Raw genomic sequence first — 26108 nt, 5'->3', positions numbered from 1 at the left:
CTCTGGCGGCAAGGGAGGAGACATCAGTCCCATAGAGAGGAGACCTGAAAGGAGGGGCAGAGGGCCCCCCAAGTGTCCCACAGGTGCCTGTCCACAGGGGCGCCCATGGGCAGCCCCACAGGGCCAGCAGAGCTAAGGCTTCAGGAGCCTGGAGCCTGCCTGGAAGGCCCCCACAGCCTCACCACCAGGTCCCCCAGAGGGGCCGCATCCTGCCCTGACAGCCTGAGGCCCTGAGACGCAGCCCCCACGGTGAGGCGCTCCGGCCCAGGAACCATCCCCAGTCCCCTTCTCATAGGACCTCCCCAGAGATGGGCCACGAGGACAGGACATTAAGAAGCATTTGCTAAGCTTGAGATCTAACAAATGTCATCTTGGCAGCAGGTCAGGACTTACTTCCTCCAACAACAACCCAAATTAGAGAAATGGACTCACACCTTCACAGAGCTCGTGTTTTCCCTTTACCTTTCCCCCAGACACAGCACCCCGAGTGGAGTGCAAAAATCAAAACTATCTCCTACTTCTCACAAGGTCAAAAACAGACGTGATGGGTTTCCTCCAGCAGAGAGGTTTTACCTGTGGCACATGCCATTCCCGCAGGACACATGCAGTGGCAGTGGGCTGCCCTGTCTACCTCGAGGGATCCCACAGCAGCCCACGAGCAGCAGCCTCCCGCACGCCTTCCTACAGAAGGGAGGACTGAGGCCCAGGTCACATAACTGCCCGCAGAGTGTAGACGTGCAGAGAGCGCTGCTGGATGGGGAATGGGAGGGACACGGGACAGGGACAGGGACGGTGCCCGGTTAAAACATGCTGCCTGAAGCTGAGAGGCGGGGGAGCAAGCAGGAGCCGAGCCATAGCGGCTGCGTCCTCACCATGCCTCACCCTCCGAGCAGGACAGTGAGACCCACACCCACAAGGGTGAAGTCCTGATGCTGTGGCTGAGCAGAGGCCCAGCAGCACCTGTCTGAGCCCAGCCGTGATGCCCACTCCCCATAAGAGCAGCCGCAGCCATGGCACCGGTCCCTCCCCACGCTCAGACCCATCAAGGCCCGGCGAGGCCGGGAGCCTGGCCACCAGCCACCCCACTGAAGTTCCGAGCACTTCCGTGCCGAGTGGGTCCCCGAGCCGGCTCCCAGCCACAGCACGTCACAGGGAGGCATTTCCTCCCCTGCCTGTACAGCCCTTCCACTGTCCACTAGGACTCTGCTCTGTCGCGCTTCAGGCTGGGTGACCTCAACCGGATAACTTACCCTCTCTGTGCTGACTGCTTGCACAGAGTTGTCGGTGCGATTAAAGGCATTAACGCAGGCAGAGTGCCCAGTGCAGGGCCTCACACCTAGTGAATGCTCAGCACCTGCCAGCTACCACCCCCATGCTCTTCCCAAAGATTTGACCTCAGTCAGAAACGTAGCCACAAGATTTCTGGGTAACGGAGGAGACTAAACACACACAACAGCTGGAATCCCACTAGCAACTACAGAGACTGCTTTCCCTTTTCAAGGTGTAAGCGACAGGGTCAAGGAAGGCAGGGAAGCCACAATGCAGATGGCACTCAGCAGGCTGGAAACCAAGCCTGAGCACAAGTGGGAACCCAGAACCTGTCTGGTCTACACGCAGGATCCTTGAAAGACCAGAGATAACTCTGGGGGCCTAAAACACAGGGTGCTATGAGGGCCACTGAAGACACAGTTAATTCTCTGGGCATGGAGAGAGGTGAAGGATGGGCTGGTGTGCAGAGAGGGCGGGAATCGCCCACCGCCTGCCCAAACCATCATTAAGACCCTCAGAGAAACAAGAGAAGCCACTGCAACTACTCACCAGACACTATGGAAGTTGTGCCAGAGAACACAAGAGGTGCTGGAGACTGAAGAAGCGCTCACCAGAGGGCTGGCAGAGAACATTTCGGGAAATGAGAATAGGAGGGTCAGGAGTGACCGCCTCTGTGAAATTCTACAATAGGATACACTCGGCTGGGACAGAAGAATCCCACCAGTGCTGCCTCAGTCTGGGTGGGGTGATCGTGGCAGAGAAAATGCCTCTCAAAACTCTGAAGACCCGTGCCCTCTGCGGAGTGGCTTTAAAAGAGGAACTGTGGGCAAATAGTTAAGGACATGCTTGCTGACTTGTTTGGGGGTCAAACACAGAGGACTCTGCAGTGCAGCAGGGCTGGTGCTGGGGGGGGGTGGGGGACGGTGGGAGGGCAGACCTCTGTGACGAAGCAAATATAGTCAAACATCCATCAAAGATCCGCGTGTCGGGTTCTTATGACTCACCTGTTTGTTTGAAATCGTTCATGTTCAAACTCTGGAGGAAAGAATCAGGAAATCAGAACGGGCAGGCACTTCTACACAGCAGTCCCGAAAGCTACATGCAGAGGAGAGCCCTTTCTAACCCGGGGGTTAACGTCTCTGGCCCGGGGTTCTAACCCTAGCCAGACTATCAACCATGAAGAATAAAGACACTATCAACCATTCAAGGTCTCCACAAGTCCACCTCTCCTGCACTCTTTCTCAGGAGCCTACAGACAGGATGTGCTTCCTATCAACACAAAGGATCAACCCAAGAGAGAAGACACGGGATCCAGGAAGCAGGCTTTCGATACAGGAGAGAGGGAAAGGCGACCTCGGGATGACAGGGAGGCAAGCATGGGGGCAGAGCAGACAGCAAAACTCTCACTTTCCACAAAGGAAAGTCAGCAGACAACACCCAAAACTGGGAGTAAGACGTAGGTGGAGGGAACACAAGTAGCAACAGAGTAATGTTATTTGGGATCAAGGAGGTAAACACCAAAATACTCAGCTAAGAAAAGGTCCCAGTGCTGCTCCTGGACAGAGATGGGAGGGACGGCCATCTGACAGTGTCCCACTGAGACATGGGTTTGCTGCCCTCCCCTCAAGTCTGGACAGATGAAGCAGGACATGGGAGGTGCCTCACCAACCACCCTCCTGGGGAGGCCTCCGAAGTGAGACCACACAGAGAAGACAGCTCGGCCGTGCCCTTGGGGACATGAGGTGGACCCTCCAGTCCAGCTCAATACCACCAGGGCCCCACCAGTGGGGCCTGCCATACCCTCGGAGGCAGGCCCGCACTCCTGACCCACCATCATGAGAGGTAATAAAATGGCGGTTCCTTATGCCTCCAAGTTTTGGGGTGCCCCGCCACCCAGCCATAGGTAAGAGGAACAGCAATGAATTACTGTTTCATGATGACATCTATAGAACTATTTTTTACAGAACTTTAAGTTTTATGGATGTCTAATTTGGACAAAAATAACTAAAAACTTTTTTTTTTTTTAAAGAACCCAATACAAAGGTAAAGCCAAGTAAAATCTTAAGCCTTAAATTAAAATTAAAACAAAAAACCACAGCATCAGGCCTGGCAAGCCCGACCCCAACCATGGTGCCAGACGTGCCATGCGTGACCCCAGCTGGCACCACCTCCCTTTTCTGTCCCCAAACCAACACCTCGTTCCCGCCTCATTAACAGTCACAGACTGAGCAGCAAGCAACCTAAGCAGGGAGGGAGACACAGACTCTGCGTTATCAGAACGGGGGCAGCGAGAGGAGCAGAGCCACGTCCCAGCAGCAGCCCTGCAGCGAGCCCGGAGCCCGGTGCCCGTCCCGGCAGCAACCCTGCAGCGAGCCCAGAGCCTGGTGCCCGTCCCGGGCATGCGGCGACAGGCCCCTGTGGCGAGGCGGCTGAGGTCCCCCCGCCCCCCGCCCAACGGGGAGGGCAGCAGGCTGACTCCCAGGCACAAGGGAGAGAGAACGGCAACAGGAGAAAAAGCTCGCTCAGACCTTTGGGGGCAAGGATCCCGCGAGCATGGCCTCCTCGGGGAGATGTACTTATGACTAACTCTCGGGGTCTGCCTGCTGCTACTACATACACCCGGGCACGGAAGAAGGTCCCCCACACGGTGTCTTTGTTACACCATCACACACTGGTCAGAGCCCCACCGACACGCCACCAGTGTCTATCCTGGCTGCGAACACATAGAACCCTGCAGCCCAGGAGCGTCCGGGCAGCACAAAAAGGGCACTCTCAAGACCGAAGCAGGGAGCTTCCAAGAGGCTCAGAAGTGGCGCTCAGAGTGCCAGCCCATTGGTGACGCTGCTCCTAAGCAGCTAGGTGGGTGCAAACACATGAATCGTAGCTGCGGGCGGGAGGAATATCAGGTGCATCTCTACGCCCCGAGGGCTCGACTCCTACACTTAAACCCCTCCCACTGGGACAGCCGGCTCCAGTTTCAGCCGGCGAGCGAGCGTGAGAACAGGTCCTGCTCTCGGGCACCGTCAGCCACGGCTCCTGACCCGACCGCTCCCAGCACTGCCTGGCTCCGGTAAGTACCCATTTCTTCTCAAATTCAACTTTCCTTTCAAAACTACTCTCAGAACGTATCTTGAACTAACATCTGGCTCAGGGAACCACCTGCCCGGTGCCGGCTCTGCCTTGCTCTATTCTCTGCGGATTACTCAGGACCCAGCAGGTGCATCGCTGGAAAGGAGACCATAATTACAAAACTTTTAATAACGCTTACACTTTATTCTAAGAATACAAACAAGTTTATTTAGAAATTAAGACCTCATTTCTACATAAAATTTAAACTAAAACTCAAATGTATGTAGCAAGTGCTTCTTTGTTCCTCACCTTAAAAATAAACTACAATAAATTTCAACATTAAGACATCATATATATACAAATGTAAACATACACATATACATGTTTAGAAAACTGCTGAATTTAGTTTAACTTTAAGACCTTTTCAAGTTTAAAATAAGTACTGTTTTGACATATGCTTACCAAAGCTGAAAGAACAAAAGTTAACCAAAGAGGATCCCTAAATATACAAAAAGGAGTTTTGTCCCCCTTATAAAGTTTCTCATAAACCAGCTATGAGAACAATTACTGACCAAATGGCCAGGTCTGACCAAAGTCAGACTTCATGTAAGCAAAGTCTGTCTACATTTATGATCTTTATTTTGCATTAACGAACTCCTTCCAAAGCTTTAACCTGGTATTTTTAAGGATAAAGAAGGTGGGCACGTTGAGGGGACCGGCTCTGGTGACAGGCTGTCCAGCGTTAAAGCTGTGTACATTACTGGTAAGGGCAGACGTCTGTGAAGTCGGGATCTCTGGCTGAAACTTCAAAGAGCCCTGGTTGGTTTTCCAGATCATTCTTCCTGACTACATTCTAGAAAACTGTCTCTCTCCCAGGTCATGGTTAACCTGAAGTTTATCCTTCATTTTAAAGAACCAAGAGACTGGGAGGGAGTGGCGGTTAATCACTGGAAAAGCTCAATTGGAGTAAAACTCACAAATCTCGTTCTTGCGACACCCCAGTGGGTAGGCGACAATGGCGTGTCCTTGGGTTATGCAATAACGCCACATCACAATATTGTAATTATAGCATGCCCTTCAAAACGCTCTACCTAACGAGGCTCCCTGCCAGACAGCCGGACAGCACCCAAGGGACCATTACAGCATTATTTCAGTTCATAGGTTAACATGCGCGACAAGCATAGTTACCCAGCCCATCACAGCAATGTCCTATAACGCTGAGCTATAATTACCTCTCTTGTGTCCTATCAAAGTTCAAAACAAAATCTTTTTCTCTTGTCTCTTTTTTGGATTTCTAACTCCTTAGAAACTTTTCAAACATGCCAGCCACTCACCATCATCCTAACAACTGGCAAGGACATTAACTGTCCACACTTAGGAACCTATGGAGAGACGGGGCACTGGCAATTTAGTACTTCAAAAACAAGCAAACAAAACCCTGTGGCCAACCGAAACCACAGGCTGCTCAAAGTGCTGTGTGGGCAGCTCGGCCCAGACGCCCAGCGGGCCTGCGAGCAGGGGCCCTGCGGGAGGAGATATGCAGAGGCCAGAGCCAGCTTGCGGCACCTTCCAGGCTAAGAAGTACATCAGCTAGACACAAGCAGATGTTTAAAATACTTGAGGTTACAAAAGGGACATTTTTAAATGGGAAAACCTCTCAATGTTCACGCCGGGCCCCTTGTGTGGCTTTATGTCACCACCCCCATGGTCTCTCCCCCTCAGTGTGGACACTGTGTGCGGGGGCCGCATGGTCAAGAGGATGTGGAGAGGGAGGTGGCAGAGAACAGACGACATCTAAGTGACAGCCACTCTGACCCTGACCGGAGGCAAGGTGCGTGAGGAGGCAGCTCCCGGCACTTCCTGCTGGTCGAGAGTAAACAGCATTGTGACACATAGACCTTTCAGGACCAGGCTAACATCTGGGCTTCAAAAGGTGCTAACACTGCAGCTAAGGAAAATCAAATCCAAGGGGTCTTGCATTATGAGCAGCTCCCCAGCTATGAATTAACTGAGAAAGGCACAAGCCATCCCCAGGAAAAGCCTATGGGAAACACCCCTCAGCACATTCAGAAACACCTCACTTCCCAATGCAAATCCAAACTTACTACTAACAGTTAAAGTTCTGGATTGTGTTGTTTTGGCAACAATACCCTTTTTCGGAATATTTAACACCAGCAGCTGCCGGCAGCACCAAGCCCAGCGGATAGAAACTGGCCTGGCAGAGACGGTCACAAACGGTGTCCCTACAGAGGGCAAGACCAATGAGGTCCCGGGCAGTCAGGTGGAGTCGCTGCACCTTGGTGCACCTCACCGGGCCAGAACTCTCAGACTGACCTCATTCTACAGGCTGTCCCCTTCGAAAGCTTTCAATAGCCTCAGTTTTAACCCACTTATTTCTCTGACGTTACTGCGTTTTTATGGCCAAGTGAATACGCCCGTCTCCGTCAGCCTAGGAGGCAGCTGTGTGCCCTTGTTTTAATTAGCAAATTGTGCAACCCTGAGAGGTCAGTTTACCCAAAGTTAGGGACACAACTGCACCTGTGACTCCATCCCAGGTTTCCGTTCCCACAGGTCAGCCCCAGAATACCCTCACTTCCCGGGGCACCAGCATGATCCCCAGAGAACCTGGTTACTGTCCTTGTACGCTAACTGAACAAAGAACAAAAATTCAGACCAGAACTTTAGACATGACATCACTTGACGGAAAAAAGTACATATTAATTAATATTAACATAAAAGGAATTATTACCTAAATTATTCTTCTGGGTAACACTAGGATAACTTAAATATAACTTGCCTCTTATAAACGTCTGATAACCTTTAACACAGATTTATCTATAGGTTTGCCTGAAAGTATGAGCAGCGTTAAATAACACTGCTTCTGAAACTAACACATCGTTATATAGTGCATCTGAATCATTCTCTTAAATCCTGAGGGAATTTTTCCTTCATATGAGCTCCCGGGTTCTGGATGCCAGGGGGCTGTATGTGTGTCCACTCTGGGCATCACTAGACTCTGGGCTCACACTTGATAAAGTTTTGCAACTGTCATCATTTTGATCATGATGCTTCCAGCTAGTGATGAAATCACTTTTCGGATCTTTGCCATAACACATCCTATACAATCATGGGAACCTGACTTGCAGAGGTTCTCACGCCTTCAGAACCAGGGAGCACGGGGAGACGTGCCGGCACACGCCCGCTGACTTATCTAGCTGGCCCAGGTTGGCTGGAATCGCTTCCTGACGGGCGGCAAGGAAATTGTGCTTTTATAGCCCAGAGCGTACCTTCCCCCCAAGGTATGGACTGAACTCATAAAGAGTTACTTCACGTTTTTCCCTTTAATAAGAGGGAAAGTTAGAAAGACATAAAGCTATGCTTACATGTTTAACAGGCTCGGCTCCTGCAGCCGCACCGTGGAAGGGGAGGTCGGGGGCAGAGTGAGCCAGTGAATGCCCTGGAGGGCCCTGGGACCTCCCTCTCCCCGGTCACGGTCATGGGGCAGCCAAAAATCTTGTTTCTCACCCAAAATACGTGCCTCGCCACTCTTGCTCTCCAGAAACTCCTCACAAGAGAAGGGCCACAGGCATCGGCAGAAACCACTTCTTAGTAAATACACAGCTTTGAAAGCACTGAATGATGACAAAGCAGGTTAACAGAGGCAGTTTCCCGGGGGGGGGGGGGGGGGGGGGGGGGGGGGGGGGGGGGGGGGGGGGGGAGGGGGAGGGGCAAGGGGGTGCTTCTTTGTGTTTTTAAGGAATAGGAATAAATGAGTAGCGAAACCAGTTTGCGGAGAATAAAATCAGAGCGAGCTTTCTCAGAAATGTACAGTATCCAAGTGAAAACCCAACTACACCTGCCTCCGGGATCCTGACACTGCCGATTACCTCATCACAGTGTGTGGGACGGCAAGGAAAGGCATTGCAGAGAAACTACATTTTATTTTGTGAAAACAAGTCTCTTCAATTTCCCATATGTATTTCTCTACTTTTAAAAGGCTGCTTTCCAGCTGAATGTTCTCGCCACCCCAATGTCTAGAAAGGGATGCTTTATCCACGAAATCTCACAAGGCTTAGGACCGACCTTAGCTACTCATTAGCAAAACTGCCCCTGAAAACAGTTTTCTCAAATCATTTCCTTCCTTTTTAACTTTATTTTGAAGCTGTCTGAAAACATTTAGAAGCTGCAGGTCTTATGTGAAACAGCGGGCCCTGACCCCTCCCGCTGCCCTCCAGCCTCCCCACCCACACGCTTGCTCCTAGACACAGTTACACCATGGGCTGGTCTGGGGCACCTTGCTGCACCACTGGGGCCATGCAAGATCCCCCCAGACCTCGTGTCTTTGTCCTCAGTTTCGGGTTCTGAGGCCGAGAGGGCCCCAGGGGTGTGGGGAGCAGCCTGTGAAGGAAGGCGGGCTGAGGCCTCTGGGTAAGCCTGGGAGAGCAAGGGTCAGGGAGAGGAGGGCACCCAGGGAAGGTACAGAAGGCCAGGGACACCTGCAGCCCCCGCCAGGGCCTAGGGCAGGTGACGGCCCCCACTGGCCACCGTATCCATGCCCATCACATGCCAAAGACTTTGCCAAGAATGGGCCAAGGCCCACTTCCTAAAGGGTAAAGGCTGGGATGGTGTGCTACCACAATCCTCTCACATAGGCACCGCCATTTGGAGGTAAGGCCAGGAAAGGCAGGCAAGCGCCCTGGGCTGGAAGTGTTCTCAGCTGTCCACACGGCAGGCAGGGACGGGGCAAGAACTCACTCCACGCTGCTCACGAGGTGGGCGGTGATAACAGGGCAGTGAAGGAGAACATTCGGTCACTCACACAGCTCAGAAACTCACCTTGATGGCATCTTAGAACCATCTGAGTCAGCATAAAGACAGCATTTACATTTGTATGTGAGACAGCATAAATGCTACTCACCAATAAAGCGGACTGTTCATTTGATTTTGGAAGCAGTAGACTGGGACTGCATATTTAAATATTCTTCTTTCCTTCCTTCCTAAGTTCCACACATAGAACACTACATGATTAAACAGGACAGAACGGTCAAGGAGCCACACACAGGCCAGGCCCCTGTGGTCTCGGTCAGCGCACCACAGATGCCACGAACGTGGATGGGGGAGGGGGTCCCAACGGTCACTTGGCCTCGGTCTACAACCTCCTTGGCATCCAAGGCCTCAGGTCACAGGACAAAGATTCCCAAAACTCACAGAATTACAGGTATTCTCAGAGCCGACACTAACACACCGCACTCTTGGCCCCAGGCCAGCTCTTTCAGGTTAGACTTGAGCAAACAGGAACAGAGCGGGGGGCTGGCAGCCAGGTTACAAGTAGCGGGCAGCTGGTGCTCATCTCGTCCTCACACTGACGAGGGTGGTGACCCCTCCATACCTTCAGGTGACCTACTGTGAGGCTAAGGCTCTGCTCCTCCGTTGCAGCCCCCACCCCAATGAGCGAGACCTCCCCCGTCAGACCCACAGCACATGGAGGAGGCTGCAAATAGAAGCACCTGGAAAGAAAGCCAAGGAGAAGCAGCAGCAGCCGCCAGATCATAATCGCACAGGAGCCGGCAGCGACCGGACCAGCGAGGGGACCAGCACCCACACCACAAGGAACATGAGTCTTCTCAAAGAGCGAAAACCAAAAAAGCCGCATTACATCCCGAGACCTCCAGGAAAACCCTTCAAGTATAAGTGTTTCCAGTGCCCTTTCACTTGCAATGAAAAGTCACACCTTTTCAACCACATGAAGTATGGTCTCTGCAAAAACTCCATCACTTTAGTGTCAGAGCAGGACCGCGTCCCCAAGTGCCCCAAATCCAACTCTCTGGACCCCAAGCAGACAAATCAGCCAGACACGGCAGCAAAACCCACCTCTGCCAAGCCTGTTGCCAACGGGCTCCCACACTTTGACACCAAGCTTCAGCAAAGCCTCGCCAAGGACGATGCCAAGGAAAACGTGGAACTGCATACACGTGGGCCCCACAGGTGCCCAGGACAGAAGTCTGCTCTCCACGAGGAAGCAGCACCCCTGAGTCCAGCTCCGGAAGCCACCAGGGGCACCCAGCCCGTTCTGGAAGGCATCGTGCGGCCTTCAGCCTTTGTCCCAGTGGGAGAGCACAGACTCAAAGGGCCAGAGCACGCTGAGGCTCCTGAACTGCTGGCCCTGCCTGGCCCCACGGCCAAAGCCACCTCCTTCCACACCAAGTCTGCGTTCCATGCTCCTGGTTATCCGTGGAAAGCTGGCGCGCCTTTCCTCCCGCCAGAGTTCCCACACAAAATCCCGTCTACAAAGGGGTTTAGTGCCATTTCCCCTTACGTGCACCCTGCAATCCCAGAGTACCAGCCACACTTTTACACAGAGCATGGACTGGCCACCATCTACTCACCCTACCTACTTGCTGGGAACTCACCTGAGTGTGATGCCCCCCTGCTGTCCGTCTACGGGGCCCAAGACCAGAGGCACTTGCTGCCTCCCCCCGGGCCGGTCCCCAAGCACTTGAACCCCCCCTCGGCATATGACCATTACAGGTTCTTCCAGCAGTATCACTCCAACCTGCCAATTCCTTATGGATTTTACAGACCAGAGTCTGCATTCTCCTCCTACGGGCTCAGACTCCCACCTGTCACGGGCATTTCCAGAGATCACAGCTCTCACCTACTGGAAGAAACCGCCCTGCTCTACCCGGCCCTGAGTCCGTCCAAGTCAAGTCCTTCCAACACCCACAAAAAAAACACAGAGTTTGAGAAGGGGAGCCCAACTCCCGAGGCTAAAGACCCCTCCCAAGATGGGCAGAGGGACACAGAGGGAACCAAAATGAGCCCTCGCGCAGGCAGCGCAGCCACAGGCTCCCCGGGAAGGCCAAGTCCCACCAACTTCACGCAGACAAGTCAGCCGTGTGCCGGGCTGTGCGGCCTCTCGGACAAGCCAGCTGCCAGCACCCTGGGAAGGCTCCATCAGCCTGAACACAGCCTCACAGCCTTCAAGCCTGTCAAGAAAAGCACAGAGCACCCAAATTCCCAGGCTCTGGAAAACAGAGAAGAGTCCCCAAAAAGGTAAGAAAATTTCATTTCGAGATTTCCAAAACATATCTCTGATTGTGCTCCATTAGCCAAGCTCATGCTTGCTCAAAATGCTTTTTAGACAGTAGCTTTTTTAAGCAAGGGTCCTATTAAGGCCTCTCTTTACCTCTTTCAGCCTTGATGCCATGAACGGCGACGCTCCAGGCGAGACCAGAAGCGCATCTCACGACCCAGAGGCCACACCTTCCAGCCCAGAAGATGGCTCCAGGACAGCCCCGCTGAACCTCTCCAAGAAACCAGAGGCCAGACCAGCCACTCACAGCCCCGTGTACAAGGACTTTGCAGAGGTGCAGGACATGCCTCTCAACCTCTCGGTGAAGGACCCCTGTAACGCCCTGACTCCGAGACCTCCCTTCCACAGCCCACCGCAAGAGGCAGAACCTGCCAGCACCGCTGCTCAAAACACTGACACGGAAACTTCCAAAGATGGGCCAGAACACACCCAGACGAACCAAAGCAGCCCTGATGCCATGGAGGCGCCACCAACAACGCCCGCTGTGAAGGCCCAGGACGCAAGAGCGCTGGACAGCAGTGATGAACAGAAGCAGACAGCGGCCGTGGCCCTCTGCCAGCTGGCGGCCTACAGCCCAGGGAACGTCCGGATGGGCGATGGGGAGCCCACGGCCCCGGAGTCCGCCTGCCCACAAGACGCACCCACCCTCAGCGCCACGGAAAACCCGGAGGCTCAGTGTGACCTCAGACCCAGAGGGCAAAAGAGGACAAGCCCCAGGGATGCAGGGAAGTCCCAGCAAGGAACAAAGAAGACGAAGCCGAGTGACACAGCCAGAGTGTTCACCCTTCGTAAGAGAACACGGGTGTCTTAGTGCCGCTCTCGCCGGATGCAGACACACCTTCCAAAGTAGGTTACGACAGCAGCAACTCTTGACTGGCACCGCAGCTTTCCCTGGTCAGTTTTTACAATGCAGCTTCCTGCTTCTCAGGAAGGAAGGGGGAGTGGGGAGGGGGAGACAGAGAGGAAGGAAGGAAGGAAGGAAGGAAGGAAGGAAGGAAGGAAGGAAGGAAGGAAGGAAGGGGAGAGAGGGAGAGAGAAAGGAAGGGAGGGAGGGAGGGGGAGAGAGGGGGGAGAGAGAGAGAAGGAAGGAAGAAAGGAGAAAAGAAAGAAGCTGCAATTCAGGTTTTGAAAATATCAAGCAAGAATATTCAAAGGTGCTTCTACTTTTGGTTGTAAAAATATTTAAATGACTCATACTCAAGACTGATGAGTTCAACATTGACTTTCATTTTTGTAAAATGTCAAATGGAATGCACAAATTAAAAGACAGCTTTTAAGTGTAATCCATCTTAGAGGAAAACTATTAAAAATGCTCTTCTTATAAATATCTAGCACTAGAATAAACTGCTTTTAACTGTTTTGCTATCAAATCTGTGTGTTTTGAAGTAAATACCAATTACCGGGAAAAAATGCCATGAAAAAAACATTTCCAGTTCTGTCATTAAAGTGCTGTATGTAAAAATTATGTGATTTGTTATGAGTGAAGATACGCAAACATCAAGACGCTATTTATACAAATAATTTATTTCCAGTAGGAAAACGTATTGCTGGTGAAGCTATTGCTAACGTACTCTACTTCTGTATGATGTTACAGTGAACTTCCTGACTTGTTCAGCCTCCTTTTCCATTTCCCAAAATGATGTATATATTGCTAATTTTCCAATAAACTCATAGGTGACTTTAAGAATACATACTCTGTGTTGTGCTTCAATCTGCCATAATAAACTCAATGAAAAAGGGAGTAAGCTGAGGCGGCTGTTAAACGGAAAAAAAAGAGCGCCTGCCTGCGCGAGCGTGTGAGAGCACCTGTGCGCGCTGTGAGACTGGTGGCCACCAAGTCCGGGCACGCACACCCCCCTGGGGCTCCCCAGACCTCGGGCTCCCTGAGCCCGCCTGAGGAAAGGCCGTCTGCCCCCGCGGGCCCCACCCCACGGGCCTTCACGGGACCCCCTCCTCCCACTTTTCAAGAGGGCCCCTGTCCTCCGACACACCGCCTGGGGTATCAACAAAGGGCCACCACGCACGGCAGTGCGGTGCTGAGGTGTGCCCTCGGACGACCACACGCCGTGAACCCAAAACGCACGCTGTTGGGACTCGAGGCCGAGCACACATGCACTCCGCTCACCAGCGCGCCAGGGCTCTCTCGCCTCCAGATACCAGAACGTTTTGGCAAAGAGCAAAACAGGGTGCCCCTGCTTTCCAGCAAGTCAACAGCCTGCAGGAAGCAAAACCGTACGTCAGAAGCTGTGTTCCAGACTCAGGACCCAGAGCCCAGCACCCTACAGACAAGCTCTCGCCTCTTGCTTTACACACAGAACGCAGACTCACATATCAAGGGCCCAAAGATTCTGAGAACACCATGTTTTACAGCTCACCCAAAAGTGTCAGGCTTCACCTTAAGTGATAAGAGGAACCAGGGACAGTTAAGCCTGTCCAGTCCTCCTGGGACAGTGCGGGGTGGGCACAGATGCAGGCCTCAGGGCTCTCAGGGAGGGCAGAGGCCCTCACCACCTGCAGATTTCGCCGTGGAACTGCATGCATCTGCAGCATGACGACTGACCCCTCCTACTGCAATCCCCCCCTAAGGTCACACGCGACAGACACGGCGACCCCAGGAGGCCCTTCGTATCTGTCTCTAAAAGCACAATGCGGTCCTAGATCTTTGTAACAAGAAAATGGTCTTCCTGATGTTTTAACTATGCCACCTGCCTATAGTCACCTGTGACCCAGCCTCAGAGCTGTAAGGGTTTAACCTTTATATATAAAAAGTAATAAACCCCAAGAAAGTTAAACATAAAATTATTTCCCTGTGGCCCATCAATTTTACTCCTAGGTATACACCTAAAAGAAGTAAAAACAAGGACTCAAACAGGTTAAGTGTGCACCAATGCTCATAGAAACTTTGTTCACAACACTCAAAAAATGAAAGCAAGGGGCGCCTGAGTGGCTCGTGGGTTAAGTGTTTGACTCTCGATTTCGGCTCAGGTCATCATACCACAATCCGCGACATCAAGGTGGGCTCTGCGTTGACAGCACAGAGCCTGCTTGGGATTCTCTCTCCCGCTCTCTCTCTGCCCACCACCCGCCCGCCCCCCTCCCCCCGCATCCACTCTATCTCAAAACACAAAAACATTTTTTTAAAAAAAGATGAAAGGACACAAGCCTGCACTGACAGGGGAGCAGGTAAATAAGATGTGGAAAACCACACAGCAGAGTGTCATTCAGCCATAAAAAGGGATGAAACTCTGCCACCTGCTACCACATGGACTAACCTTGAAGACATTATGCTCAGTGAAATGAGCCTGACAGAAAAGCACAAATCTTATACAAGGGCACATAGATGAAACACTGACAACAGGCAGGTTCACAGAGGCAGACAGAGGAGTGGTTACCAGGGGCTGCAGGGGATAGGAGAGGGGAGTCTAGCAGAGACACAGTCTCAGTTCAGGCTGGTGAAAAGTTTTCAGCAATAGTGACAATGGTTGTATGAACTGTAAATAGCACCAAATTACACACTTAAAAACAGCATGGCAAATGTTTATATTACGTATATTCTATAATGTTTTTTAAAAATAATATACCAAAACCATTGAATCAGGTATTTGAATAGGAAAACTGTATGGTTAGGTGAACTATATCTCAACAAAGCTGAAAAAAGATTCTAAAGGGGTCCTTGAACTCACAGCAAAGAGGGAACAAAATGCTGACCACAACCTTCCTGAAGTCTTATCGGGGGCCCGTGCAATCTGCCCCCATCACCAGCTCCAGTCTTCAGCACGACACAACACTCCATGGGGCAGGAAGACACGATGGGCGTGAAATGAAGCACACACACACTCATCAATGAGAAAAGCGTTTTAATTCAGTAGCACAGAACAATTACTTCACATGCAAAGTCAAAGATATCTCGTCACGGTATTCACTTTTCTCACAAAACTGGAACATCCAACAGTTCAAAATGTACAAAAGGTTAAAAATCAGTAAGGACTTGGGGCACCTGGGTGACTCAGGTGAGTGTCAACTTTGGCTCAGGTCCTGATCTCCCTGTTTGTGGGTTCAAGCCCCACATCAGACTTGCTGCTGTCAGCACAGAGCTTGGAGCCTGCTTCAGACCTTCTGTCCCCCTCTCTCCTTGTCCCTCCCCTACTCCTGCTCGTGCTCGCTCGCGCGCGCTCTCTCTCTCTCTCTCTCTCTCTCTCTCAAAAATAAATAAAACTTAAAAAAAAAAAAATCAGTAAGGACTTGGTCCTCCAAACAGGAAGGTGCCAGGACTGTATCAGGAGCACCAGAGAGTGTAACTCCACCCAGGGCCCACCCGCTCCCTTGGGAACTGAGGCACACACCACAGGCCTGTGGGGAGCAGGACTTCAGGAGAGGTCAGCACTCTGCAACGGAAGAGCTGCGGTAACAGCCAGGCCCCATTCGCCACAGGCTGCACCCCAGGCCCCAAGGTGCCTCTGCCAGGGAGAGAGTGTGGCAGCGATACCAGCATGGCCCCTTCTGGGGACACGGGACTGCCTGCCTCTATGGCTGACTTTGGCTCGAGGACCCCAGACACACCCCACCCCCACAGCCCTCGGGGTCAGACAGGAGTTCCGCCAGCCTTCTTGCTTTCTCTCATGGGCATCTCCCCAATAGAATCTCTACACGTTTTATACTGTCTCGACATCTGTTTCCACTCAGAAGACCCAGTCAAATGCTAGTTTTCGGATGACATCACAAATCAGTCCCTCTGCCACAACAACAACCATTAAGCCAGCAAAAACTGACAGACTCAACTTGTTCAGAACTCAAACATCTCATCAGAAATTTGCAGAAATCAGGAGGGTATGTTGTGAAGAAAGAGTCTACAAAATTTCAGCATTTAAGGAAATCTGTTAGGTCACTGGCTATCTGCAGACATTACAGAACCAAGATTTCAGTGACCAGACACAACAAGGAACACAGTTGTGGGGGGGGGGGGGGGGGGGGGGGGGGTCAACAAATGGACAACAATCACCTTCAACAAGCAACAGCTGCAAACCCCTGGGGATGGGGGAGAACCTGATTTCCAGAGTTACCATATTACAGTATTATAGTTTTCAAAATGTCCAGTTTCAAAGAAAAAAAAAAAGCACAAAGCATACAAAGAAACGAAATGAATAGCCTGTTCAAAGGAAAAAAGAAAAGCAGAGAAATCGTCATCCCTGAGGAAGCCCAGACACTGCACGAAAACCAGACAAAGACGTTAAACAGATTCCTCAGATATGCTCAAAGAGCTAAAGGAAACCAAGAGAACAATATCGAAAAAAATATGGAATGTCAAAAAAGAGATAGAAACTGTAAAAAGAGACCAAATAAAAATTCTGAAACTGAAAAAACACCATCACTGAAATGAAAACTTCAGTCGAGCTGTACAATAACAGATCTGAACACGTGCAAGCAAGAATCCATGAACTTGAAGACAGGGCAGGCAACTGGCATCATCCAGTCTGAGGAGCAAGAGAAAAAGAAGAAAAATGAACAAGTGTCGGGCCTGGGTGCCTGTGGAGCCTACGCCTCGACAAGACCTCTGTCCGCCAGGCCTGGCACCATCCTTCCCAGGCAGGAGACAGCACAGCTCCCTCAGGCCCCGCCAGGCACGGCAAGGGCCCACAAGAGGGTTCAGCACACGTTGTGGGGGGCCGCCAGGCTAGAGGCGACCGGCCAGTCAAGTAAAGACCACACGGGACATCTTCTCTATTTTAAGCAACAGCAAGACACTCCTCACTCGTAACGCTAACGCTCACAGTCTCTCACTCCAGTGGCTAGTGACCAGTGGGCACCGCAACACTGTAAAATATGATGGGCACACACACGCCAGCCACTCTCGGGCACGAAAAGCAGAGAAAAGGCCCTACTGGAGTCGAAATTACCCAGGGAGGGATTTCACCTTGTCTGTGGCACACTCGCACACAGAAGACTGGTGAGCTGAAATCAACCAAAATGCAGGGCTTTGGCGCAAATGACACCAACCAGAAAGTGAAAACAACCATGGGATGGGGGAAAATACCACAGGTCCTCTATCTGGTGAGAGGCTCCCAGAATACATAAAGAACTCATAGTAACAACAAAAAGCCTGAGTTTTCAAATGAGCAAAGGATTTGAACAGACATTTCTCCAACAAAGATATCCACAGTCGGCATTAATTAAGCCGGCTCAGCACCATTAATGAGTCACGGAAACACAAACGTGAGCCACAATGAGATACCACTCCACATCCACTAAGACAAAACCAAGCGGTTGGGAGGGTGTGGAGAAACTGGAACCTTCATGCTGGTGGAAATGTAAAATGGTACTACCATTTTAGAAAAAAACTTTTCCTCAAAAAGTTAAAAATGGAGTTACCAGAAGACCCAGCAATCCCACTCCTATATGCATACCCAAGAGAACTAGAATCTTCTGTCCACACAAAAACTTGTACACGGGGCGCCTGGGTGCCTCAGTCAATTAAGCGTCCGACTCTTGATTCCGGCTCAGGTCATGATCTCAGTCATGAGAGGAAGCCCCAGGTCAGGTCCTGCACTGAACATGCAGCCTGCTTGCAATTCTCTCTCTCTACCCCTCTCCCCACCTCATTCGTTCATTCTCTCTCTCTCTCTCTCTCTCTCTCTCAAATAAAATTTAAAAGGGGGCGCCTGGGTGGCTCAGTTGGTTACATTGGCTCAGGTCATGATCTCCTGGTTCGTGAGTTTGAGCCCCACATGGGGCTCTGTGCTGACAGCTCAGAGCCTGGAGCCTGCTTCAGATTCTGTGTCTCCCTCTCTCTCCGCCCCTCCCCTCCTCACGCTCTATCTCTCTCTCACAAATAAACATAAAAAAAATTAACTTAAATAAAAAAAAAAAAAAACCTGCACACAAATGTTCATAGCAGCATTATTCATACTAGCCAAGAGGTAAAAAATCCAAATGTCCATCAGCTGATGACTGGATAAACAGTGTGGTGTATCCACAATGGGATATTATTCATCCATAAAAAAAGAACAAAGATGGGGCACCTCGGTGGCTTAGTCAGTTGGGCATCTGACTTCGGCTCAGGTCATGCTCTCTCACCTCGTGAGTTCAAGCCCTGCATCGGGCTCTGTGCTGACAGCTCAGAGCCTGGAACCTGCTTCGGATTCTGTGTCTCCCTCTCTCTCTGCCCCTAACCCACTCGCGTTCTGTCTCTGTCTCTCTCAAGAGTAAACATTTAAAAAAAAAAAACAAAAAAAAGTTTTTTAAAAACAGAAAAAAAAAAAAAGAACAGAGACTACATGCTACACGTAACAACACGGTTGATCTCACAGTCGTGAGAGTGAGCCCCACGTCAGACTATATGCTGAATGTGGGCCTGCTTGGGATATTCTCTCTCTCTCTCTCTCTCTCTCTCTCTCTCTCTCTCTCTCCCTCTGCCCCTCTCCCCACTCATGCTCTTTCTCTGTCTCTAAAATAAAATTTAAAAAACGTTTTTGCACACAAATGTTCACAGCAGCATTTTCCGTAATAGCCAAAATGTGACAAATCCAAATGTCCATCAATTGATGAATGTGGTGTATCCACACAACGGAATATTATTCAGCCATAAAAAGGAACAGAGTTACATGCTACAACATGGATGAACCTTGAAAACATCACACTAAGTGAAAGAAGTCAGGCACAAGACCGCGATCACAGGTTCCATTTATGAAAAATGACCAGAAAAGGCAAATTTAAAGAAAGAGAAAGCAGATTACTGGTTGCCTGGGGTGGGTGTGTTGAGGGGAAATGGGGAGTGACTGCCCCTGAGTACAGGGGTTTCCTTTGGGGGCAGCATAAATGTTCTGAAATTAGATGATGATGACGGTCGCACAGCTCTGTAAAATATACTATAAACCGCTGAACTGTACCCTCTATGTGGGTGAACTTCACGGTCTATAAATTGTATCTCAATAAAGCTCCCAAAAATAAATAGTAAGAGTAAATAGAATTCTGAGGGTCTAAGAGCCCTCCTCCCGCTTCACGATGCCAAATGCAAAGCCATCACTTCTGACATCCAACAGCTCAGGTGCCGCGGAGTAAGATGCAGGGTCCCAGCCATCTGTGCACAGACATCTTTATTCTGGATGGAAGTCAACCCCCCAGTGCACAGAGCACCTATGGTGAACACCCCAGGATGTGACCTTCTCCCTCCTTTGCAGGCATCCTTCCCTTCTGCCCAGAGGCACCACCAGCCACACCCAGAGATGATTCCCACCAACCAGACAGGGCCGCACTTGCACGCGTCCAGCCCCGACAGCTGGGACACACTCGCTTAGAGTTCGGCGGTCCTCCCTGCGTCTGCTGCACTGTGCCCCCGTCCCCCTGCACAGGCTCACTGCCAAGTTTCCTCCAGCCCTCCGCCCCCACCCCTTGCTGGTGTGAGCCTGATTCCTAGGGGACCATGACGCACTCCAGGTGATAAACAGAGGCAGTACACAACTTCTCAACAGGCAACAGCACCCCCACAGGGGCGAAAACCAGTTCTGAGGGACAAGAAGATCTCAGACATCACAATGGTTCCTGGCCCTCCAAATCCAGACACACAGTGTATCTGTGGTACCAACATTTTGCAGCAGGGAGAAGGGGAGTCAGAAAATCAGAACAGTCGATACAAGAAGGCAGGCTGAGAGAAACAGGCCTAGTCCTCTCTGTCCTGCAAACAATGTTGTCAGCGAGGGCAGAGGCCCGGTGTGCTCACAGCCGGAGACGCGGAGTGACACGAAGCACCCAGTGAGCTACACACAGCACTGAGAGCGCGGAGCAAGCGAGCGCAGAACTCACCGTCTTCCAGCCGTGAAGGGAGCAACAGGCCTCTTCTGCCCAGTTCTGCCAACGCCAGACAACCACCGTGCCAGGCACCGTCCGTCTCCTGAAAGCTGACACACACACAAGACCTGAGACCGGACTGCCCGTGTCCGCTCATCCCCCGACGTGCACACACTGCAAGTGTCCACGCTGTGCCTGGGAGCCTCGCTAAAACCCACCAGTGAGTTGTGCCTGGGAGCCTCGCTAAGAGCCACCAGTGAGTGGTAACTTTTTATTTTTTTAACAGTTACTATTTTTGAGAACAAAGTGCATGCAAGCAGGTAAAAGGCAGAGACGGAGGGGGAGGGGGAGGGGGAGAGGGAGAGGGAGAGGGAGAGGGAGAGGGAGAGGGAGAGGGAGAGGGAGAGGGAGAGGGAGAGGGAGAGGGAGAGGGAGAGGGAGAGGGAGAGGGAGAGGGAGAGGGAGAGGGAGAGGGAGAGGGAGAGAGAGAACACCCCAAGCAGGCTCCACACTGTCAGCACACAGCCCGACACACTGCTCAATCCCACAAACCGCGAGATCATGACCTAAGCCGAAGTCAAGAGTTAGACACTTAACCGACTGAGCCACCAGGCACCCCCCACCCCCCACCCCGTTAGTGAGTTTTTAAAGCATCTGCTGGCTAAAGAAATAAAATTGTGAAGCACCTGGGTGGCCCAGTTGGTTAAGCATCTGACTTCGGCTCAGGTCACAATTTCAGGGCTCATGAGTTCGAGCCCCGCGTCAGGGTCTCTGCTGTTAACTCAGAACCTGGAACCTGCTTTGGGTTCTGTGTCTCCCTCTCTCTCTGCCCCTTCCCCTTGTGCTTTATCTCTCTTCCTCCCTCAAAAATAGATAAACATTAAAAATAAAAAAGAAAGAAACTCCTGCAACTTAATGGCAGGTAAGTGCTATGCTCAGTACTTTTCTTCAGATCTCCCGATGACAAGGAGAGGTCCTGAGGGCCCCACATGGGACCACAGAGAAAGCAGTCTGCAGATATGCGTCAGCAGGACGCCCAGGCTCTACACACCATTCCTGCCACGGCCGTGTGTGCCAGCTGACTACACAGCCAAGGACTCAGCCTGTTCAAGTCACCAAAACCCCGGTGACTTGAGGCATTCACAGAAAGGGGTGGGGAGAGCTCCCTTCCTGGCTCAGAGTAGAGATTTAAAAGTTAGAATGGAAAGTCTTCTAGAGAATTGTTTCACACTATTTGAAACACAGGCTTTTAATACATGATTATACCAATGAACCAACAGGTAAAATTTTATATCTAATAAAATTGTCCCTGAAGTGGTCTGGAAGCCCTCTTGTTTAAGGTACACCTCTGACATTAGGACCAGTGAGAGGGGTTTCTTAGACTGACAAGGGCTGTCCTGAGAGCTTCTACATTTGGCTGCCAACATAAACAGTGAAATACGCTTCCCCAAAAAGCGAGAGACTTTGCAGGGCTCTTTCCTACCCTAAATCCAACAGTTTGATGTTGGAATGTTCAGGAAAACCAACTAGATTGCATGCCTCACAAGCAACAAGCACAAGAACATTCAGACAGGACAGAGCGACTCTCATGCATTCACTCAGCAGGTCCCTCCCTCATTTCAGGGCCTGTGGAGGCAGACTAACCAAGTCCCCTTGAACCTCACCATCAACCAGCACCAACTTACAATTCCAATTACAAATTTTTAAGTTCCAAATGTTTTTAAAAATTTCTTTAATGTTTCATTTTATTTTTGAGAGAGACAGAGACAGAGCGTGAGTGGAGGAGGGGCAGAAAGAGAGGGAGACACAGAATCTGAAGCAGGCTCCAGGCTCCGAGCTATCATCACAGAGTCTGACGCAGGGCAGGGCTCGAACTCACCAACTGTGAGATCATGACCTGAGCTGAAGTCAGATGCTCAACCGACTGAGCCACCCAGGCGCCCCAAGTTCCAGATGTTTTATTAAATATCTGTCCCAAAGATTTTATGACCATTTCAAATTTTAATATTGGCACTTTTGTGTACTTCAGAATTTTAACTAGAAAGAGATGCTTTGGGGCAGTGGGTGGCGCCTGTCTGTGGAGTCCTGCCCCGAGGTAATGCCACCAGGGCCAGGGAGGGGAGGTGCACAGGTACCAAAGGACACCTGCACATCCAGGGGACAAGACACGGAGAAGGGGACGATGGCCATGTTGCTCACACTGGTCCTATGGGGCTCAATGTAAAGCCACCTGGGGACGTGTGTGGCTTCGTGCTACATAACCTGGCCTAGAAACAGAGCAGGGAGAGGAGAGGCATATGCTCACAGTTAATGACATTAATGTCCTGTTCTGACCCTTTCAGAAAAAGCTGGCAGCTCACCGTACGTCACTGTATGTCCCACAAAACAAGGGACAAGATCCCAGCTGTGCCAGGTGACCAGCCAGTCCTGTGGCCCCCACCCCACACACATCTTCCACCCAACAAGCTCCTGCCTCTCAGGGTCTTCAAGCATTCTGGGCTGGGGGGGACCCTGCTGTGAGCCAGGCTCTGCAGTCAGGTCATTTCATGCCTCTGTACACAGGCCCTTTCCCTCAACGGCCTGCTTGCGGCTCCAGGCTGCCAGCTCTGGGAATCAAGAGCAGTGAGACAGTTTCCACCCTGCACGACCTCACTACAGAACTCAGAGGAGCTTACTGCAATGACAAGACAACGGCAAAGAAGTGTCTGGGGATTAAACCAATGAAGATGACTAAAGGAGACCACGGGTCCAGGCCAGAAGGCCAGATGTCTGGCCAAGAGGAAACGTGTGCCAGGAGTGTGGTCAAGATGCACTAGGGTGAAGGGCCCCAGGCTTCCAGACAGAGACACAGTGGCCGGAGGAGTGAGGGGGGCTCAGGAACACTGGAGCAGCCACCGCCAGGAAAAGCCAGCACCAGGGACGCCACCGGCAGGGGCAGGAGGGGACAGGTGCGAAGGGAAGGAAGGAGGCTGGGCAAGGAAGAGCCCGAGGGAGGGCTGGGTAAAGAGACAGCATTACCCCCAGAGGGCAGGTGCAGAAATGCGCTAAGAAGGAAATAGAGAAAAAGACTTGAGATAGACCTGCCATGCCCTGGGCAAAGGGGCCAGGGAGGAAAGGCTCCAGAGCTCTGGCTCAAAGTGCTGCCCTCTCCAGAGAGCAGGAGGCTCTCCCGTGGTCACACAAGAGCCACCTCTCAGAGCCGCCCTGGACCAGCGACGTCCAGCATCATTAGCCTACCCAACACCACACCCCCAGAAAAGAAATCCAAGAGGACACCCTAAAACAAGCCAGCAGAAAGGTACCTGGGTGGCTCAGTCGGTTAAGCAGCCGACTTCAGCTCAGGTCACGATCTCACAGTTGGTGAGTTTGAGCCCCGCGTCGGGCCCTGTGCTGACAGCTCGGAGCCTGAAGCCTGCTTTCAGCCTCCCTCTCTCTCTGACCCTCCCCTGCTCAGGAGCGTGCGCGCTCTCTGTCTCTCAAGAATAAACATTAAAAATTTTTTTAATAAATAAAAAGTAAATAAAAATAAACAAGCCAGCAGAATCATCACATGGACAGGGAGCACTTTCTTTTCCCAAACTCAGGCGTTTCAGAGTGACAGTAAGGAGTGCACGTTTTCCGCTAGGCAGACAACGGTGAAATGTTTCCACTGGAAGACACACTGGCCAGACACACAGCATTGTTCTGCAAAAGGTGACCCACATGTGACATCTTGTTCCCCTGCACTCCTCCAATTGTGGCTGAGCAGGCTCGAGACAAGCTCCAGAAGAAGGCTGCTCCGGGGGAGGGCACGTCCTGCAGGTGCTCACAGAGCACCCTCGGCAGTTAGTGTGCATAGCTGAGCCCAGGAGGGCAGACAGACCCTCTCCTACACCCACAGCAACAGCCCCAGAAGATCAGCAGCCGGCTAACAAGGGCAGGAGTGAGGCTGGGCCCAACCACCACCCTTCGTAGAAGCACCTGCTTCTGAAACCCCCAGAGAGGTTTCCACAAGCAAAGTTAACAGTCCTCTGGGACTGTGCACCTAACAGTGCACCCTTGGTGCCAGAGTCTCTGCTCTGCCCCCTGGCCTGCAGGCCCCAGGCCCAGACCCCAAGGACCTGCCATTTGTGCATCCCAGCCCACACCTGCACCACGGGCTACCTAGACACAACATGACCATTACCACATGTGGCTATTTAAATTCAAATCCAGTAAAATTAGGGGCATCTGGGTGGCTCAGTCGGTTGGGTGTCCAATGTCGGCTCAGGTCATGATCTCACAGTTCGTGGGTTCGAGCCCCATTTCGGGCTCTGTGCTGACAGCTCAGAGTCTGGAGCCTGCTTCAGATTCTGTGTCTCCCTCTCTCTCTGCCCCTCCCCTGCTCACACTCTCTCTCTCTCAAAAATAAATAAACATTTAAAAAAATTTTGTTCTAAAAAGAAAGATAACAGAAATAACTTGAGTTCTTGAATTTAACTTCAAAAAAAAGAAAAAAAGGCTGCGGAGGCTCTGACAAACAGCTCAATTGAAAGAAAATGTAAAAGGATAGAAGAAAAGCCACTGCTTTCAACCAGAAACACGTCTCCCTTTGATCTTCTCACATACCTGAAACAATCCAACACGGACCCAACCACATCATCCGCCAGCTCTTTGGGGAGCCTCGCAGCCATCCTACCAATTCTGAAAGAGAGAAGCAGCGCTCTGTCAGCATCACGGGCCCGTCGTGAGGGGGCCCGAGCCACCAGGACCTGTCCCCGGCAATTTTCCCTCCCTCTAGAGAGCAGGAAAGACAGGTAGACCCAGGGCAAGCCTCACACACGCTCTACTCTACACAAGGCCACCTGCCTGGTAGGGAGCCCCATCCTAGTGACATAAACAGACAGACACAGGCATCTCCTGAGGGAGGGAGACAAAGGGGTGGGTGTGCCCACAGGACAGCCCCATGCTACCGATGGTCAACGGCACCCCTGTCGGCCTGACCCCTCCAGGCCACGTCCCCACATGGCAGGCTCCCGCACATCCACACCAGACACCCCCTGACACGGATCAGCATCCCTCCGGGCCCACCCCACCCCACCCACACATGACTTGGGGCTCAGAGGCTGCCTGCTGCTGAAGCGAACACCTCCCCCATGAGGGCACCTCTCTGTAGGCCATTCCTCAGGCAAACAGAGGACCAACACCAGTCTCCCTCTCAGGGGCTCTGGGATTAGATAAGGCCGTGCCGGCCTCCGCTCGCTATACAGTGACCGCGCCTGCCTGTGAAAGGGACAGGTACTGTGCTGCTGAGGACACAGAACTGAAAGAAAAGGAACCTCTGAAAGGCAAGAAAGGCAAGTGGATATGCTCATAACTCTGCCCACTCTAGCCAGACAGGCAAGGAAATGAAGCCCCCTCATTCCCCAGTAATTACCTTTAAAATGAGAACATAAAGCAATAAATGTAAATGAGAAAAACTGTTCCACCTTATAAAAATCTCGAAGCTGTTCCCAGCTCTCAACTGCACAAGACGCGCTGAATGACAGGATGTCCCCCCTGCGGAGGGACAGCAGGCACCTACCCTTTGGCCGCAGACCACCGCACAATCGTGTCCTGGTCCTTCAGCCCGATCAGCAGCTGCTCTGCAAGAACACGGGAAAGCCAGGTCTGAGCTCTCCGCGCTCGCCCGAGTGCTGGGGAAGTTCATTTCCGAGCTTAAACATAACCCACCCTGCAGAGCACTCGAGCACCATGAAGGGAGTCACATCAAGAATGTTAATTCTAATTATTCTAATTCTTCGTTTTTAAAAACCTACTCCTGCCATTGTTGCTACAAAGTAGATCCGCCCACCAGAGCCGTCACTGGGCAGAAAGCACCAAGTGAGGAAGACTTCCCAGAGGCCAGTTCTGCAAGAGGGTGCAGAAAAGGGGCTCT

General features: G+C 51.6%; 2 protein-coding genes across 3 annotated transcripts in view; one reads left to right on the top strand and one right to left on the bottom strand.

Annotated features, from left to right (window-relative positions):
- TBCD (tubulin folding cofactor D) overlaps nucleotides 1-26108 on the bottom strand; it is a 159022-nt gene that overhangs the window by 95274 nt on the left and 37640 nt on the right. For both annotated transcript variants that reach the window (XM_043585483.1, XM_043585484.1), the window contains 3 exons: nucleotides 25755-25815; nucleotides 24800-24874; nucleotides 20228-20322 (listed from right to left, as the gene is read on the bottom strand). In XM_043585483.1, the coding sequence (XP_043441418.1) occupies nucleotides 20228-20322; nucleotides 24800-24874; nucleotides 25755-25815 (231 nt within the window). The remainder of the gene's footprint in view (nucleotides 1-20227; nucleotides 20323-24799; nucleotides 24875-25754; nucleotides 25816-26108) is intronic.
- ZNF750 (zinc finger protein 750) lies at nucleotides 4188-13120 on the top strand. The gene is made up of 3 exons (XM_043585485.1): nucleotides 4188-4339; nucleotides 9775-11391; nucleotides 11534-13120. The coding sequence occupies exons 2-3, from the start codon at nucleotides 9953-9955 to the stop codon at nucleotides 12240-12242; spliced, it is 2148 nt and encodes a 715-aa protein (XP_043441420.1). The 5' UTR covers nucleotides 4188-4339; nucleotides 9775-9952; the 3' UTR covers nucleotides 12243-13120.

This window comes from Prionailurus bengalensis, chromosome E1 (assembly GCF_016509475.1).
Source record: "Prionailurus bengalensis isolate Pbe53 chromosome E1, Fcat_Pben_1.1_paternal_pri, whole genome shotgun sequence".
Lineage (NCBI taxonomy): Eukaryota > Metazoa > Chordata > Mammalia > Carnivora > Felidae > Prionailurus > Prionailurus bengalensis.
The sequence above is the reverse complement of the archived record's forward strand: the minus strand, read 5'-3'. Positions and strand labels throughout refer to the sequence as shown.